Source organism: Fulmarus glacialis, unplaced genomic scaffold (genome assembly GCF_000690835.1).
Source record: "Fulmarus glacialis isolate BGI_N327 unplaced genomic scaffold, ASM69083v1 scaffold4989, whole genome shotgun sequence".
In the NCBI taxonomy this organism is placed as follows: Eukaryota; Metazoa; Chordata; class Aves; order Procellariiformes; family Procellariidae; genus Fulmarus; species Fulmarus glacialis.
The window spans coordinates 86,289-104,291 of NW_009235097.1; the positions used below are offsets into that span (position 1 = coordinate 86,289).

The window sequence follows — 18,003 nt, forward strand, 5'->3', positions numbered from 1 at the left end:
TGCATCTCTATTTGTCTTATTTGACAAAGCTCCAGCCAAAGCTTAAAAATAAAAATAAAAGGAACGCCTCGAAAGGATGTAAGAGGGACTTGTTAAGTCAGCCAGTTGATTCACACAGCTCAGTGGCGGCTAGATGATACTGCACTGCTTAGGTGATCACATATGAGTAAGAAATGGAAATGAACAAGTGTTCCTTATTAATATGATGACACTTAAAGAGGAGATCCTGGGAAAAGAAAGTTGCCTGGCAATTCCAGTAATGTTTGCTACAGAAGAGTCAGTACCAAAGCAAAGGCTAGCATAGTTTACTGCTTCCTACGGGAACCTGAAAAGCAAAACAGAAAGAAAAAAAATCTGTAAGGGTAGATCCTGGTGAAGAAAATACTACCTGCAATCATCTTTTACTTGCCCTCTTGGATGTCTGTGTGACTTCCAGGGCACTGGTAAAGTCAAATGCCAAAATGGGAACTGTAGGTTACATTACTCAAGCAAAAAGAAGGACAAGTCCACAAGAGAGGCAGACATTCACATTTCTTCTGGGCTGTGAACGGCACTGCAGCTACATTGCACAGTCTCACTGAAGAAAACGGAATGAGCTCTGGGCTTACAGACTCTGTAAAGTGCCATCAACTTTCCAGCTTGTTTGATGAAGACAGAACGCAAAAGTTTCCAAACTTTAGATTTTGGGAAGTAAACTGTCCACATTTAAGTCACAACCAGTGGAGCTCGAAGAAATCTGAGTGACTGAGTTGAACTCTGGCTGCCCCTTTCCTCCCCCAGAGACTCTACAGATAACTCAGACAATTGGCATTCAAATTGAAAAAACTGGGGGGGCGCGACTTTAACCACACTGCTCTGTGCCAAGTGATTTCAGGAAACAAGCCAACAGCAGTGCTGAGATGCTACAGGAACAAAACAAGTCTGTTCTCAGGACAAGCTTCTGTCTGATCATCCCATCCGCCCGCCAGACAGGTGATACTGCGAGGTTTTGTCTTGTATTGGATTGTTTGATGCTAGTGAGTCACCTAAAATCTATCATGTTGTTTTCTTCATGTTATTTCTCCTTCATTTGCTGCCTGGATTTACAGTCATTCATCATTAAGAGATCATGGAGGACATGCAGAGAGCAGTTTGACAAACTCAAGGCAAACCAATACAGCTTTTCAGTCTCTGAGCCTGCAACGTGCTCAGCAAGTACAACTCGAACACCGACTAGCATCACCTGCCTGCTGGGGCAATAATATCCATTCCTCCTCTCTATTAGCATCTCTTTCAAACATCCTGTCCTGCAGGCTGCTTATTTGAGGAAAACAGCCCACAATAACCCAAGTGCTGGGGCAGCCGTGGGCTTGATCCTACCTTTAGGAGAGTGCTCAGGTTTAGGGATCTGGCGCAAGGGGCTGGGCTGGCTTGTGTAATACCGAGCGTGTTCAAAGTCATCTAGGAGAGGCTGTGACCTGCCAAGCACAGTGGAAAAAAAAAAAGCATTGGGAAAAAAACTCAAAGGCATAATGGCGTGTCAAAAGCAACATCTCAGCTGCCTGGTCTGTCCCTGTCAGTTTGATGCAAACTGTGTCTGGCCCAGGCTTTCCACCTGCAGACCAGCTCCTCTAAGCACAGCCCGTTACTGTTTCTGTGGTGAGAAATGCACAGTATTTACTACTTCTCACGGATCGCTTTCATTTAATAATGGTTTCAAGTTGTCAGGAAACAAAGAATTTCCATTATGAAGTTTGATGCAAACCTCACTCAAAAGAGCAACATTTTAAAGTGTTTAATGCTTGCCCAGTTTTAACTCCAGAGTATTTTAATATGATCTCTCACAGACTCCAGCTGCACACCTCATTTGTTGTTTCTTTTGCAAATTCAACAAGAATTTCCAGGCTCATATCTGGATTGGAGATCAAAGCCACCAGGGTCACTTCCAGGGTTCAGTCACTCATGAGGAGCACCAGGCCAGGGTACCAAGTGATTCAGAAGCAGCACCGGGCTACAGCATGTTCCCACGAGCTCTGGGATGAGGTACCCCAAAGCACAACATACTTGGTCTCATGGGGGGTGTCCACATGCAGAGCGGAAGCAGTGTACAGGGCTTAACTGGGAGCAAGGACCCAAGGGAGCAGCTGTGCAAATGCATCGTGATTACTCCTTCCTGCCCAGAGATGACATTTGGTTTCACATCCCCAGAAGCTCTTTAACCCTCTCAATGTTTCTCTGCCATTTAACAAATGTCACTGCACAAGCTCATCAATCTCCATCAGCACCAAGCAGGGAGACCGATATGGACAAATGCCATGAGCACAGCGAGTGACGCATGTCACCAAACACCTCACGAGCTCTGTGCCCTCCATCTCTTTTCAGTGCTAAAACCTCTGCTCTCTACCAAGCCCCTTGTGGGTGGGTCAGGCTGGTCGCCCCACAACTCCTCCCCAGAACTCAGCTTCTGAGCAGCTTCCCGACTGCATTTCTCCATTTTTACCAGCCAGTTCAAGCTCACCTTGAAGACCTGTCGCCTTTGTGTCGCTGAGTTTCAGGCCCTTCTTTTGACCTTGAGCGCATGGACTCGCTTGCATCATGCTGATGGGAAGAAGAAGGGAAAGCAGCTCATCTGTGTGCCTTGCAAGACACCAGCCAGCGCATCGAGGCTGCCACAGCTCCACGCAGACCTTTCATGCTCAGTTTATACACACAACTAACTACAGCCAGACACGTGCAAACTGCAGTGTCAGGACTAGTTTCCAGTAAATGAAACTCACCCTTGCTGAGCCAAATTCAATTTTTGCTCTAAATATGAGACAGCACTGGGGGACCTGTCCTGAAGCTGGGGTCGAACGCAGTCAGTGTGTAATGACTGTGCACATGGCTGGGCTGAGCAAGAGGGACCAGCTGCACACAGCTGTGCTCCTGCACCCACTCAAACACAGTAAGGAAGCTGAAAACATCAGAGCTACCTCCAGCAGGCCCCAAGATTAACACAACACCCCGTTTAGCACCTTACCAGTGCAGACCATGAAATCTGTTTCCTATCACCTTCCACATTGGCTAGCCAAGTCTCTGTAGTATTACTCATACAAAAACCTAGGCTTGATACACTCAATACTTTCATTATAGAGCCAATTTTATTATGAAGCAGAGTGACAACTGGAGCAGCTGCATTGTCCTTATACCTGTGGTGCACAAACAGAACCAACTACTGCTTTTATTGCTACAGTCAGAATTTCAGCAGAGGGAAGGTCCTGCACCAGGAGGACTGACAGTGGTTGAGGGAGGCCACAAGGCGCTGTGACATCCAGTGCCAACCTCCAAGGCCAGAGCCCAAGGCTTACCTTACTTGAGGCTGAAGCCAAAGAGCATCTAACCAAGGAGGTAGCTCCAAAAGGCTTGGGAAGCAGCTGAATAACAGGCAGCAAGACCCTTTGGATGCAAGAGTCTGCATCATTCCTTTGGCTCTCACCACACACCCTCACCTCCCTCTGGAAATGGGAATAACATTATAGCCTTTATTTGTGGAGCCTCCTGAAGCTTGACATACCTTCCAGTCTTGATCATGCCTCCTCTTTTCAAAGGAAGACTTTTCTCTCTCCTTCCCTTTCCTGAAAGCCTTTTTCTCTTCGGCCATCAAGAGTCGGGCAATTTCCTAGAAGGGAAAATGCAGAGTGTGTGTCAGACAGTTTTACTGCTCTTGCGGGTTTGAGTTACTTAAACCCTTTCCTATGGACAGCTGCTGAATGGGAAGGGTGCAAAACCAGGATTTCATCCATCTGTGATCAGAAATCAAGTGACAGGGCAGAATTAAGACTGACTACATGCAGCATGCCCAGTGGATCCCTGATTTGCAAGAACTGTGTTTGCAGAGCCTTTCTGCCCTTTATCCCTTTTCCTTCAATGGGGGCGGGGGCTTCATCTCGCAGCATCTCTGATAGTCTCCCTTGGGGCTCAGTTACAAGAGATGTTCTCACACATCCATGAACTTCCTTCCTCTGCCATGGTTGCAACAGGCAGCACAACTCCCTGCCTGGCCAGCCTGAGCATATACATGAAAACCAGCTAGAAGCAAACCCCACTGGAGCCCTGAGCTTCCCCTACAAGGAGGGAAACGAACAATCAGTGGGTCAGAGGCGACAAGTGGGGTTTAGCAGTTTCCACAAGTAAAGGAATACTGCAAACATTTGACTTCTTGCTCACCTCATCTTGGGCTACTTGAGCTGCCTTCTGATCTGCCTCGTTAGCCTGAAAAAAAAAAAAGGGGGGGGGGAGCGGAAAACAGGGACAAAAGAGTAACACCTCTGCATTATTCATACCCATTAACCTACTGGGCATGGAAAGTAGGTGCCCATAAAAATACGCTAGCATCCTCTCCAAATATACTTAGCTACCTCAATACTTACCTCACAGCCCAACATCAAATTGTCACTTCAGCTTTTCAGCTGAGTTTTGCCCTCATCTATCTGCCAGGCCACACCACAACACGTTGCGCACCCTCCTCCCCCTCTCGCTCTGGCCTGGGCAGATAGATGGGCGCTGGCCTGTCTCACTTCTGGGCTGACCACACTGACTACAGGCCATCTTTACCTGCCCGGAAATGTTCATTTAATATCTCTCTGCTTTGATCATTTAATTTTTAGGCGTTTATTTGAGAAAATAGGGCTCTACTTGCTGGATGCCAGTTGTCACTCCATATGTGTGTGTATGGGAGACAAAGGTAATTACCCGAATGCACAGTAGCAAGAGCTTAGGTCTTAAAGTCACTACCATATATAAAAGGTTTACAAATTAAAGCTGTCATCGCTGGCTACCTTAGTTCCTTTGAGTTGACTAATGCATCCTCTCTACTTACCAGGAGCTCTTCCTCCTGCAGCTTCCTAGCAATCTCTGCATCAGACAACTCCTGTTCCCTTCGGGGTGTATCATACACGGCTTGCTTCGTCCCCCTCAACTTAGTGCCTACAGAATTGTGAGAAAAAACAATCAACTCAATCATTTTCCAAATACTTTGGTAAGGAAATCCCCACCATCTCCTCAGCTACCTGCAAAAGACCCACTCAAGGGAACCAGAGACGATGACAGAGTACCTGCCAGGCAGCTGGTTTGAGACTACCTTTAGCTAAGGTGCAGCACGCACCTCTGCAAACAGAAATATCTGATACACCATGTCTTATATGACAAATGCAACTATATGGCAGAAGAGTCCATGTCCCTTGAAGCAGTCTTTGCTGACACAGTGATGCTAGCAAAGGAATTGTAATTTTTCACACTCTGCGTTGATACAGATACACTGGCAAAACCGGGCAGAGAGCAGCCCAACATCTGTTACAAGCCCAGCAGAGTCTGTGAACACACCACTGGAGCAGCACGGGCTGCAAAAATTGCCTGGGACAGGCTCACATGAGGTTTCAGACAATTTCTTCCTTGGGCTGACCCATGAATTTTACAATTCAGTGAGAAAACAGCCAAGTAAACATTTCTGAAGTTCATACAAGGTTCAGTTCTTCCTTTGAGTACAGAGTTTTATTTGTTTATTTATTTTAAAGTTAAACCATCTCCAAGTGATTTAAAATGTTGCATTTTGAGAGTCTCTCCATAGTCTTATTTGCACCAGGCCATCAAAGGAGTCTCACTGTATCCCTGTTATAAAATGCAATACTTCGCTCACGCACAATGAATGCCTTCTCCTTCCATCTGCAGTCTGAACTGTATTGTTCAGACATCTCAGACATCTAAATGAGCTTTCTGCTTTATGTCCAAAGTATACAAACACTCCAGATATCTGTCTCTTCCGCCTCAAACCCAGAAAGTTTTACTCAAAACTTTGATGCCTCCAGCTACACCATTTACACATTTATTATAGTTACCTGTTACATTTTACTGGGCCACCTATCAGTTTCCTTCCCATCTCATAAGACCAAGGGAAAAACATGAAGTAACCAACTGACCTCGAAAAACATTCTGTGCATCTACCAACAAACTACCATCATATTCCACCAAGACTTCAAACTGCAGAGGGCCAGAGACCTCATGCATCAACCCAGAATAAAACCGTGGAATAGGAAACCTTCTACAGGTATTAAAGGAGGTGTGTGGGGTTTTCTGCTTTTTGTTTTGTTTGAATCAACTGGTCAATGATCTTAAGCAATTAACACCCCTTTTGCAAACCATCTCAGCATAAGAAGAAAACTTCAGCTCTGGCCTGTTACGGTTAAGCCTGACCTGGCCTTTCCCAGCACACTTTGATCAATCCAAGCTGCGAAGAGCTGCAATCTCTGGCCAGCACAGAAACTCTGGCAAAAAGCACCAGCTTAGTAAGAGTTAAATTATCCAGAGTGCTTTCAAGGTCAAGGTAAACACAGTTTTACCCCGCTGGAATGAACAACAGCATGGCTGACAGGCCAATCCTGTACAGCATTACCTCTATGAAGAATAAAAGTAATTTCCAGGAATTGTTTGCTGGCCAGCCAAGGCTGAGCTTCCTTCACACACTGATCAGTGCCAGGCTTCACTTGCTCAGAAGACAACAATAAACGTTACTTCCACATCACTTCTGCCCACACTCAGGAGAACACGAAGCCCACCATGACCATGGCCCACCGGAAGAGGATGTGAGCTTCTGGCTATTTTGACTCATTGTGATGGGATACTGAGTCACTCGGACACACATTGTATCGGGGCAAATCACGACCTACTGATTGTATATAAAGACCTGACTAACACCTTCCACTTCCCCAAAGAAAACTTTCACATGATGAAGACAAAGAATAATTCTCCCAGCATCTCCAGAGACTGACACGCATTATCATCCCCACCTTATCCAAGTGAAGACCAGTTAGATGGCTTAAGGCACAAGTTTCCCACACTGCGACAGACATAGATCCAAGTCTCTAAACTCCTACTTTCACTAAGAGACAGGTCACCCTCACCCCCAGTGTGGTTTAAAAGCAGAAAGGTGGATCCGGATCTTTAAAGCCCACCAGTCCCCAAGTATTATAGAGCAACAAGAACTACACAGGTACATGTTTCCCAGAAAAATCCACTTGTACAGAATTTGACAAGAACCCCATCTTAGAAACAGGGTCCAGTCAGACACCGACTGAACTTTGCCTGAAGAGAATTGATTTTGTTGCCAGCAGTGTTTTCAATAAGAAGTGGATGGAAATTGCTGGCTTGTTAGTGCTTCAGCAAACTGTCCTCACTTACAGCCCTGCAACCCAAATCAACAAAATACAAGTGTAATCATAACATTTGGGTTTTTTAAGTTGTTTGGTTTTTTTTTTCCCCCTCCTGTGCAAGGAGACCACAGCACAAAATATATAATGAAAACAAAAGCTGGTTGTTGGTTGCTTGATTTTGGGGTTTTTTTTGTGTTTGGTTTTTTTTTTTCCTTAAATGCAGGATACAAAGGGCACCATTTCCAACAATACCGTCTCATTCATCCTCTCTGATGCCATGGAACATGTCAGGAAAGAAACAGAGCAAGAACATTAATGGATAAGAATAATCTCACTAAATAAGGAAGAAACCTTGGCAGGATTCACCATGTACACATTGCAGGTGGGTATTAGAGATAAGCATCTTCAAAGGAAACAATACAAATTTCAGACACCAGGATGGGGCGCGCAAAGGTCCATCCTCACACGTACGTACACCTTCCCCATCACTTGGTTACCTGAGTCTCGCTGGCAGTCTCCAACCTTCCCCTGGGTCATAGCGTGTGGGGAGGGGGAACGTCTCCTGTGTCCTGCCCTTTTGCAATCTCTGTCCTCGCCCCTCCTACGATCATCTCTAGATTCAGCATCATGAAGCTTCTCGTCATGCACCATCCTGTGTGACGAGTGGCCCTGATGACGAGATTTGTGTTTTTCAGGGTGCACCAGCTGGCTGCTGCCCCGATGCCAGGTCTCCTGTCCAGCCTCCAGTTCCACGTCAAGAAGAGGAAGGTGTTTTTCTCTGTCTTGCCTTGTTGGCTTTCTGCTGCGCTGCACCTGGTCTGCGAGTCTATGCTCTGACTCCAGGTCAAGACTGAGAGGTCTCCAAGCCTTCTCCCTACCGGCTGCTCTCCTCTCCCGCAGCTCCCAGCTAGTGTTGTGGTCACAGGCGCTGCGCTCAGCCTCTCTTTCCAGGTCAAGGCTGGGATTTCTCCTGGACCTTCCCTGGCTGGCTGATTTCCACTCCTGCCGATGGTCGTTGCTGGCCTCACTCGGTCGAGGAGACCTCCGAAGATCCTCTGAGGTGGAATGTTCGGAGGCACCGGCGGACAAAGGCGAGGGCGCTTGTCGGTGCTCTCTCTGCCGGTGCGTGCGCCTGTCACCACTGCGTGCCCTGCGAGGCTCAGAAACCTGCTCTCTGGGGTCACCCCAGGGGTGCTCTGAGGAACGGGGGGACAAACAACGAGCAGGTTAGTGCTGCGGGGGTTAATGGTGGTTCAGCGAGGCCAGACTCACAGCATGCAGATGAGGGAGCTTGATGCAAGAAGCTGGAAATGCAGGCAAAGTATGACAGGATCAGAAAGAAGAATAACAGGGATATAATGCTTGCAGGATATAACGGGAACAGAGTGAAATGGCAGCCTGGCTAGTAGCAGGGCAGCACGGGACGCAATGGGATTGGAGCAGAAAGCACAGGTCCTGCCCGAAAGTGTGTCCAAGCACCTCCTAAGACAAGGACAAGCCAATATGGAGATGAAGGACTTTTAATGATGCCATTGGGGCCGAAAAACAGCCAGCAGAGCAGCTCGTCTCCTGGTGATATGTCACTGCTGCAGGATACTGAAACCACCAGAGAAAGGCTTGCAAAAGGAGGGCGCAAGATGCAGGTGAGGCTGGGAGGCAATGGGAGGGCCAAGCAGAGGGTCAGGCTGGATCCTGGTTTATGAGCACCGGTGCCTTGCCCTGGCTTCAGGCACAAGGTTCTTCATCAGAAAAAACAGCCTCACCTAACTAGGGGGAAGACCCACATAAAGCAGAAGAGAAAGAGACCAGCAGGATGGGACTTTTTTTTTCCCTAAAAGCAAGAACAAGATGATGGATAGCTGTAGCATCCAAATATCTTCCAGCACAGACTGTCATGTATCTCTTGCAGACCCAGAAGTTTCTGGGCCCAGACTGATTCATTGCCTACATAAAAGTTTACGCTCTGACTGCAGAGAGGGCTACAGAAATTTAAGGGCAGGATAAGACTTCACAAAACCCAGGCTCCTGACCTCAGCAATGTAGCTGGAAAAGCTGCTTACTCAGCAACTTGGTGGGGTTGTTTCCTCTGTGCTTTCCAGAAAGCAGGTGGAAATTTTCTTTGCTTTTAGTTTCAGTAATAAACCTGACACAGCTATGAGGATGCAGCAGTCTGCCTGTATACAATCTGCTGATCAATTTATTTTCCAATCAACCTATTTGCTAAGAAAAATCATTGCCCTTAGTGAACTGTTATCTCTACAGCAGCTTTTCAGAATGAAGGCGTATTTCTGAAGAAAAAAAAATTTCCTTGAAGCAGAGGCTGATTTGAAACAGAACTATACAAAAAACAAACCAAAAAACAAACCAAAAAACCAGCAGTGTAAGACTTCCCTTCTGCACTGCTGAGAGCTTTTTTTATAGTATCTAAATATATTTAAAATAGATTTCACCGCACACAAACTGCATTGTTTTAATAAATAGCTCTGCTTTCCTTACAGTCATCCAGATTTCAGAAAAAAAAAAAAAAAACCCACCAAAACTGAATGTTCCCTTCAAGTCATTCTATTCAGAAAAAACTTTTTCAGAGCCAGCAAAAATATACGCTACAGAAAATCCACCTTGAAAACAATTCTGTGTTACTTTTATCCAGAACAGGTATATTTTTAAAAATCCAAAAACAGTAAGAGTAACCACAGCAGTTCCTGTTAACTGGCAGTTTTTTTCTGTTCAGTTTTAGATTGTTCATGTGATTTACAGAAAACAAATATCCACTAAAATAATCTAAGTGACTTACTGAACAACGGAGACCAGAGCCTGAAAGCAAGAGTCAGGTTTTGAATGATACTAACAAGGGTCTAAGAATTAATTCAATTTTGTCATTAAGGAAAGCTCAATAAATACAGCAGCAGAGAGCAGGAGATCACGAAAGAGCAAAGCGTGGCCACGCTGGGAAGGGATCGCTGCAGGTAACGCAACCATGCCAGACAGCCCAAGCAGAAGGTTTGCTTTCGGGGTATCTCAGGGCGATTAACTCCTCAGCAGGCACCAGTTCCTGCGGCACCTTCCACAGGGGCCGCGTAAACACTCTTTAGGTCCTGGTGTTACTCTCTCAAGCAGCAAGTGACTGAGTGAACACAGAAATGTTTTTCATGGCACAGACACTTCTGGGAGGAACTCTGCCTTTTTTCATGTGTTTTTCCATTTTTTAAGAGCTCAGATTGCTCTGAAGCAATAGCCCTAATCCACACTCCTCCTGAATGTGGATAAATTTTTATTCAGCCTCAAGACAGACTAAAACCCAAACAAAGCCAGGGCTTTTTTTGTTTAAGTTCACAAGTAATGAGGATGATACAAACCAAGGATGCTGAAGCCTAATCAAATGGTGCCCAAGTATTTAAGAGGTTCCAGATCAATAGACTAGTGATCCAGGCATCAAAATCCACTCCAGTCCTTTCTACTTTTTAAGGAGTGAGGATCAAGAGCAGCACTACTATGTACAGTCAGGCAAAACACCTTTTACCTCACCTCCGAGACTACAGATCATTGCAGAAAGAAAAATTAGACCCCCAAGATATCCTGCTCTGCAAATCCACACCACAGTCTCAGTTCAGAGAGTCACAGGCTTTTGTCAGCTGATTTCTGTTATAAAAATCCATCCTGTCCTACCATCTCTGCATGACAACACTATTACCTCTATTTTATTTTTTCAGGGACTTGTGCCATTTAATTCTGAAAAACTGAAGTGTGGGTTGGCCATCAAGATCAAAGTCCTTCCCACCTCTGTACATGTAGCAGGATTTGTGGTCATGAAGTTTCCACTTGGTTACTGTTTTGCACTTTGTGCTTTGTGTTTTCTTTGCCATCCTTGAACTTCTTCCCAATTGAAACTAACATACTTTGTGTAAGTTCAAATAAAAGACATTTGAAATCACCAATGGCATTGATGTTAAAATGAGAAGAGGTTTGATCTTCATCTTCACAATCTGTTAATCAAAAGCAGCCTGTTTCTTTCCCAGCATAGTTTTTTTTGAAGAAAGAACACAAGAACCACCACCAGCACACAGCAAAGCCATCCCCAGATTGCTCCATAATTAAACACACCCTGATTCTCTCCTCCCAATTCAAAGGTCTGTATTCAATCATAAAAGCCGACCAAGAGAAAGCAATACAGCGCTGTGGGTCATATCTTTTCCACAGTGTACAGTCCCAGATGATAATCCCAGCAGAGACATTCTGTGGAGATGACCTGGTTATTCAGTAAGTCATTCAAAGCGGTTGTGCTAATTTTAATGCTTGGATACACACCTGCAAGGAGTTATTTTTGAAAGGCTGTTCCACAAACCAGCATTTATTCCTTTACACACGTAGCTGTGCCGGCATCACAGATGATTACACGGAACTGTTTCTCTTTGAATCCAGGCGTGGAATTGTGTCTGAATTTCTCCCCCGCACGCTTGCGGTGTTACAGAGAAGTAACTGGCTTATCAGTACCATCAGCTACTGTCTTTTTCCACAAGCCCTTTCAAAACATGCATGCGTGGGTGCGCTTGCATATACACACACCACACACCCTATCCCTGTCCTTTAGGCCATCTTCTAGGACATCAAAAATTATAAAATTGTGTTCTCTACTTTTTTTTTTTTTAATATTTACTGATTCTAGAATAAAAGCCTGATCCTGACCCTGGAAACTGATGCAATGCTGCAATGCTGAATGCAGGACTGTAGGATAAGGAAAATCTCCTAAACGGAGTTGCCAGATCACCGGGTTCACCTATACTGCCATGATCTTGATCCTTTATCTAGCAGAAACGTACCTCCATTTTCTGCATAATAGCTATCTTCATAGACTGCGTGTCCCTGGGATTCTGGGTAGTGCTTCTTGCGCCTTTTTTCTTCCTGCAGTTCTTTCTGTTGTAGGAGGCGGGCAATGTCCTGCAGAGATGGAAGAAAATAGACATTACCTTACCCCCCCAAAAAATATCTCCAGATTCTTTTATTCAAATTCTTTATTCAATTATAAAAATCCTGATAGTTCAGTTTTTCAAACATGGCAATGACAGGGTTACTCTCAAATTCAACCCCTGGGCTGGATAGGGCTTCCAGCTTAAGTGTTTGACACAAGAGACCGTCTCAGCAACCAGTATCCAACCTCACCCAGGCCCACCGCGGAGCTTCCAGTCCCATGGCAGACTTGCAGGTCCCTGTTCCACCTGCACACAAGCCTGCAAAGCCCTAATGGCCAAAGCACAGCAGAAAGGACTGCGTGTGCAACCTCGGGCTTTCAGCAAGGATTTGGAAGTCACACAAGCGCACACCCACTCACATGAGTGGGCTGGACCTCCCCCCTGAACTCCACCACAGAAAGAAAAACACAGAAGCAAAGCCTGTCTCCAGCTGAAGGCACTTTGGACTGGAAGGAGTTCCCAGAGCAAGTCATGAACTCACTTCAAACCAGCTGTAATTTACAGGGACAGTAGGATGCCAGGCAGGGAAATGCATCAGTTTGACAGACAGAGGCTGAAGGAAAAGAAAATCGAAAGGGATGTTAGGAATAGAGGCACAAGGCAGGAGCGCTGCGGGGACTGCAGCCGTTTATCTTCTGTCGCAGTTTTGGTAGATACGCCAAAAAGAATAGCACTCCATTTTCCTAATTGGTTTTCTTTTGAGATGACTAATGGATCAAAACGGCCTAGCAATAGCAAACAGCTCCCTGGGGCTTGCTCATTTGGGGCCCAGAAGCTTATGAGTCAGTGGAGCTAGTCTGAAACTAGGAAGAGAAGCTGGAAGACACCAGGAGGGCATGCTAGCCCTTTGGATGCTATTCGTTTAAGCCTCCCTAATCCTCAGGATTTTTACAGAGCCGTGCATGTAAAGTGTACATTGCAGGCAGGAAAGGCATCACTGAAATGCAAACTAAGAGCCAACACCCTCGCGAGCAAAGCCAGCACTGGAGGACATGGGATGGGTGTTCAAGTACAAACTATTATTTCAGGATTCAGATCACATCTGCTCAGTAACCAGCTTTGTGGAGGACCTGGGGATGCCACAGGCTTTTTACCGGAAAAAAAAAAGAAGAATTTCCTTCCCCTGACAAGGTTAAGCTCTCCTAGCAAGTACAGTAAGTCTATAAATATATGGGCTTAAGCACATTATTTCCAGAACCGAGACAGCTCAGGACTTGTAAATCCACACAAACCATTTCTTACAAATTGGACTTGTAAGCAGGTAGGCTTAACGCTTCATTTAAAAACCCTGCACACTAGACTGGGTCTGCCTCAAGCACAGCGCTGGCATGACTCCGGTACCACTACTGATACCGGAGAGCTATCACATACGCTGGGCAGCTACTACACCCTCACGTGTGACAAATACAAGACTAGCCCGGCACGTGGCCAGTACCGGTGTAATACAGAACGTCCTGCAGGGTACGTGTATAGATGCTGTGCCGAGGGCTACAGAAGGGGCTCTGACGTTTGTCCCTCTGCCAGGTGACAAACCTCTGGGGCACTGCGCAGCCTCACTCGCGTTGCTCAGGCTCTGCATCAACACAGAAGCCCATCCAAAAGAAACAATGCTGGGGGGCACTCCGGAAGGAAAGCAGGATCAATTCAAGCTCTCCAGAAGTCCTGTTGCAAGGATGGGCGGTAGTGCCACACGCCGGTACCAGCTGTAGCCTAACTCAGTCCACAGCTATGTTTCAGCCACACTTGGGAACTTCCCACATACCAGCAGGAAGATAAAGAATATTTATGGCTTCTCCTCATTGCTTTGAGCCACATTCATTTGAAGATTGCTCCCAACAGCACAAGATGGTCAGCACGCTGGTTTGACAAGTTGCAGGGACTTGTTGTCAGACTGCTGACATCCCAGCAGCTCTCTACATAAAGCAGGAAGGAAAGGTGCAATTCGCACAGCCAACATCAGTACTATTACATCCCCTTCACCTTCCCGATAAAAATGAGACAGATGGTCACATTTATAGCACAAATCCTTTAGCCGGAATGTTCCTCCCACCCCCATTACCACAAGCTCCTCTTGGAAGCCCTTCCACAACTGCCTGGGCAGCCTTTCAGTGCTTGCTTGGACTTAATGGTATAAGAAGAAAATGAGGTCTTGCACAAGCGAACTGATGCATTTGTCAGGTAAGGACAGATTCTTACTTCAGGCTCTTCCAGGAAACACAGCCTTGTGTTCACGCATGCCAGTAGGTGCCTCTTGAGCATCTTAAGACTACTCAGACTTCTCAGGAAACTATCTCCAATCAAAACCGGGGCCACACTCCAGGCTCACACAGGTGTTCCTTCACTCTGTGGCTTTCTTAAATACCCAATCTGACAGGCTGACACAATAAATTGATCAACATTTGAACACCATGGACAAGCCACACTGCCCACTCTCAAGCAACAGCAGCAGAGCAATATTTTGCAATAACAAAAGGAATCTGCTAGCAAGAAACTGCATCAGGGTTTTCAGGCTGTGAAAGACTAAACTGAAGATGAAAGAAGGTAATGAAGAAGCCAGAGACGGATGGCTGGGCTGATGGTCCTGCTGGAGTCTTTGTACCAAAGACCAAGCAATCATGACCCAGGATTCTCCCAAAAATAGCACCTGTCTCCTTGCATTTGAGAAAGCAACCAGATCTCAGACTACATAAACAATTACACTTTCCTACACCAGGGCGATGAACACCTCAACAAGACCCACCTATTATTTGCCCTCTTTGTTAGCAAGGCCACTGGCATCAACAACCCTTTGTGACCCTTGAGCGTGAGGACTACGACTGTATCTTATTCCTGCAAGAGGACTCCCCGAAATCTCTGTGCATACCGAGATCTGCGAGGGCCGGGACTGACACCATGCAAGCCAACTCCTGTGGCTAATGACCAAGAAATGCCTGCACTGAAAGGGCTGCTACAAATAGCCCTGCCATCCTGCAGCTTTAAAGGTTACCTCGTCTTTTTCCTCTTGCCTGCGGCGCTGCTCCGCTTCAAATACCAGCTTCACTTGGATTTCCTGAGCGATCTCGCAGTCCTGTCGTTCTCTAAAAGGCAAGGAGACAAGGATTATAGAAAGCTAAAGTCACAGGCATCAGTCAGCCTGGAGAAAGGGATAAAAGAGCTAAAGAACCCATCTGATTTGCACAGAAGAATTGTTACTTGGTATTAATGCAGAGCCTATGAATCCTCACCAGGGACCAGGACTCCCTGTACTTACTACTGGCCAGATTTAGAAAAACATTCACAATGAAAGTATAAAGCAAGAGAAAACAGATTCATAGGCAGTTTGTTAAGAAAAAGTAGGAACCATAAGATAGGGCAGGCCAAGGTAGCGCACAGGAGTCTCTGCGAACAGTCTAATTCTGCTGAAGAGTTTTTGTACACGTGTGCCAAAGGAGGGCTTTAGGGGTTCCGTTAACACAGGCATTTCTGGGAAGTGGTTTTCATTGAAAGCCAAGAAGGAGAAAGTGCAAAAATGCTGACAGCAAAATGCAGTACATAGGCCAAGCAGAGGCTGGAAGTGGCAGTTCAGTTATGAATGAGAAATGCCGCGGAGGTGGACGAGACCTAAAAGCAGAACCGGTGCCAAGAGGCAAGAGAGCGACATGTGTCAAAACGAGGGGCGAGGGAGCCATCGTCACAGTACCAGTGCAGATGCAGGAACAATGCCAGATTGCATTAACTGTAGACAGAGAGATGCTGGAGACAAGAAATGAGTTTCGTCTGTGCGGATAGACCTGGAAGGTCGTATTTCAGGGATGTCATACAGGAAAGCATCTGCAAGAATTGTGCCATACTCAGCTGCACACTCTGATGCTTGGCAAACAGGCTGGAACGATGGCCAGGGGTTCCTTAGGGCAACCCAGAAAAGGGCTGGGGGATTTAAGAAGAAAGATTAAGAGCTCTTTTTTTCAGCACTGTTGAAATTGAGGCAAAGACTAGCTCTGAACAGGTCAGAAAAATCAATCTAAGCTATCTCTGCAATTGACACTACTGAAAGGCAAGGCATAGAGGGAGATGAGGATGGGAACAGCAACAGGCAGAGCTTGCTTTATTAGAATACAATCTTTTGAAGAATATGCTGGCAATGATCAGCTAGGCGATGGGAGGACTACCAAGAGCATGTTATGGAAGTCAAGCAAATATTTCAAGAGAAGCAGGTTCAGCTACGTCAAAGTTGTGCTGTGTGGGCTGGAGCAACTAGTTCTAGGCTTGAGCAAGGATAAGGGCATAAATGACCTAGCGAACTTGGAGGCAAAGGACTGGAAGAGAGTCTATGACATGAGCAGAGGAAATTAAAATAGTAAGTGCAGACAACCACTTTTGGTAGCAAAACAGAGAGAAGTGGCAGGGCTGGAGCAGTCAGTGGCACCACAGAGCCTTCTTTTACAGAAACTGAAGAAGAATGAGAGAAACAGAAAGAGTAGGTATGTGGCTTAGAGCGGGCAGGAAGGACACTGCAACAAGAAGAGGGTTTAGAGGACAAATGCCACCAAGAAACAACTAATCTGTCATAAGGAAGGAAAAGGAACATGCAGCGAGAGGGAAAAGAAGCGTCTTTATTTCTGTCAACTGCTCCTTGGAAGCACACCTGCAACTAGGTACAGCATGTTATTTATATGAACCCCAAGTCAGTGTCACATGACATTTTCTTCCCTTTCCCAGACCACCACACTCTCAAACACTTGTGCATATTCATGAATTAACCCACATCTAGAGATGTCCTGGAAGGCATCCATAAATTTCAGTGTTTGAAGGGCTGGAGTTACCAATAGGTCAAACAACTTCAGACATTGGTTTCTTTCATCCAGGTAATAAAACCTGGCACTTCGTGTCTGTGTGCCTACGTGCGTTTCACTTGAGTCCAGGGAGAGACCTGTTCAAAGGCACATGAGCTCACGCAGCCGCAAATCTAGTTCTTGAACTTGCCATATAAAAAGGGACCTTGGCAAACTGGTACCAGCAGGGAACCACAGCCCCCAGCAAAACAATAGCTCAACATGCAAATTCTGAGGAGCGGACCGTCAATGGGCTTAAGATAGTGGATCCCTTACGACCCCAGCCTCAGAGGACATGAATCCAGGTAGAAAATAAGTTTGAAAGGTCAGACGTATCAAGGCGTTGCACATCTCCGGTTCCCCCAGCACCTGTGAGCAGAGCTAAGGTGCCAAGTTCATCAGCACCAACTGACTTGCTAAATGCTTAAAATATATCTTACTGCAGACAAACAGGAGACAGAAACAGCTAATAGTCTTTCAAAGCCAAGTCAACAAGGTCACTGCCTCTCCATTTGCAGCAAAGAACACTAGAAGTAATGCAAACCAGAAGCATTTTCTTGTTCCAGATGACATGCATCTTGGAATACACCGTATCAACCTCTAAGAACTACTGAACAGCAACAGAGGATTAGATTTTGGGTTTTATCGCTCAGTGGTAATTAAATACTGAGACTTGATTAGTTAGTCAACATAAGCTAGCATTTCAACTTGACCGAGCGTAAGAAAATAGGTTAAAGAGCTTTGACAGCTCTTCTTGTCCTTCAGTTTCTTTAGTGTGAGTTAAAACGCCCATCAGTCCCCAGAAATCAGCCAGAACAACATAAATGTCACCATCCCTGAACATCACACCTAGATGTCCCTCATTCCTGGGCAGCTAGGAGTGTTAAGAGTGTCAGGGAAACTCTACACCAGTTTAGGAAAAAGAGGGAGGGGAAAAAAAAGTCAGTGTGATCAGAAAGCTCCCATTCGTGTTGGCTGTAGCAACTTCTTGTTGCCAGATGAGGAGCAAAAAAAAAAAAAAAAGGATTTAAGGGAACCGTTCAAAGGAACTGTTCACATTAG

At 45.8% G+C, this 18,003-nt stretch overlaps 1 protein-coding gene across 1 annotated transcript in view; it reads right to left on the reverse strand.

Moving 5' to 3' along the window:
- Nucleotides 1-305: 305 nt before the first annotated feature.
- The window catches only part of CCDC50 (coiled-coil domain containing 50), a 21,826-nt gene continuing 4,128 nt past the window's right edge, over nucleotides 306-18,003 (reverse strand). Inside the window, exons 4-11 of the mRNA XM_009585876.1 lie at nucleotides 15,117-15,207; nucleotides 11,981-12,098; nucleotides 4,838-4,944; nucleotides 4,186-4,230; nucleotides 3,533-3,637; nucleotides 2,498-2,577; nucleotides 1,360-1,457; nucleotides 306-325 (exon numbers count right to left, since the gene is read on the reverse strand). Of these exons, the coding sequence (XP_009584171.1) occupies nucleotides 306-325; nucleotides 1,360-1,457; nucleotides 2,498-2,577; nucleotides 3,533-3,637; nucleotides 4,186-4,230; nucleotides 4,838-4,944; nucleotides 11,981-12,098; nucleotides 15,117-15,207 (664 nt within the window). The remainder of the gene's footprint in view (nucleotides 326-1,359; nucleotides 1,458-2,497; nucleotides 2,578-3,532; nucleotides 3,638-4,185; nucleotides 4,231-4,837; nucleotides 4,945-11,980; nucleotides 12,099-15,116; nucleotides 15,208-18,003) is intronic.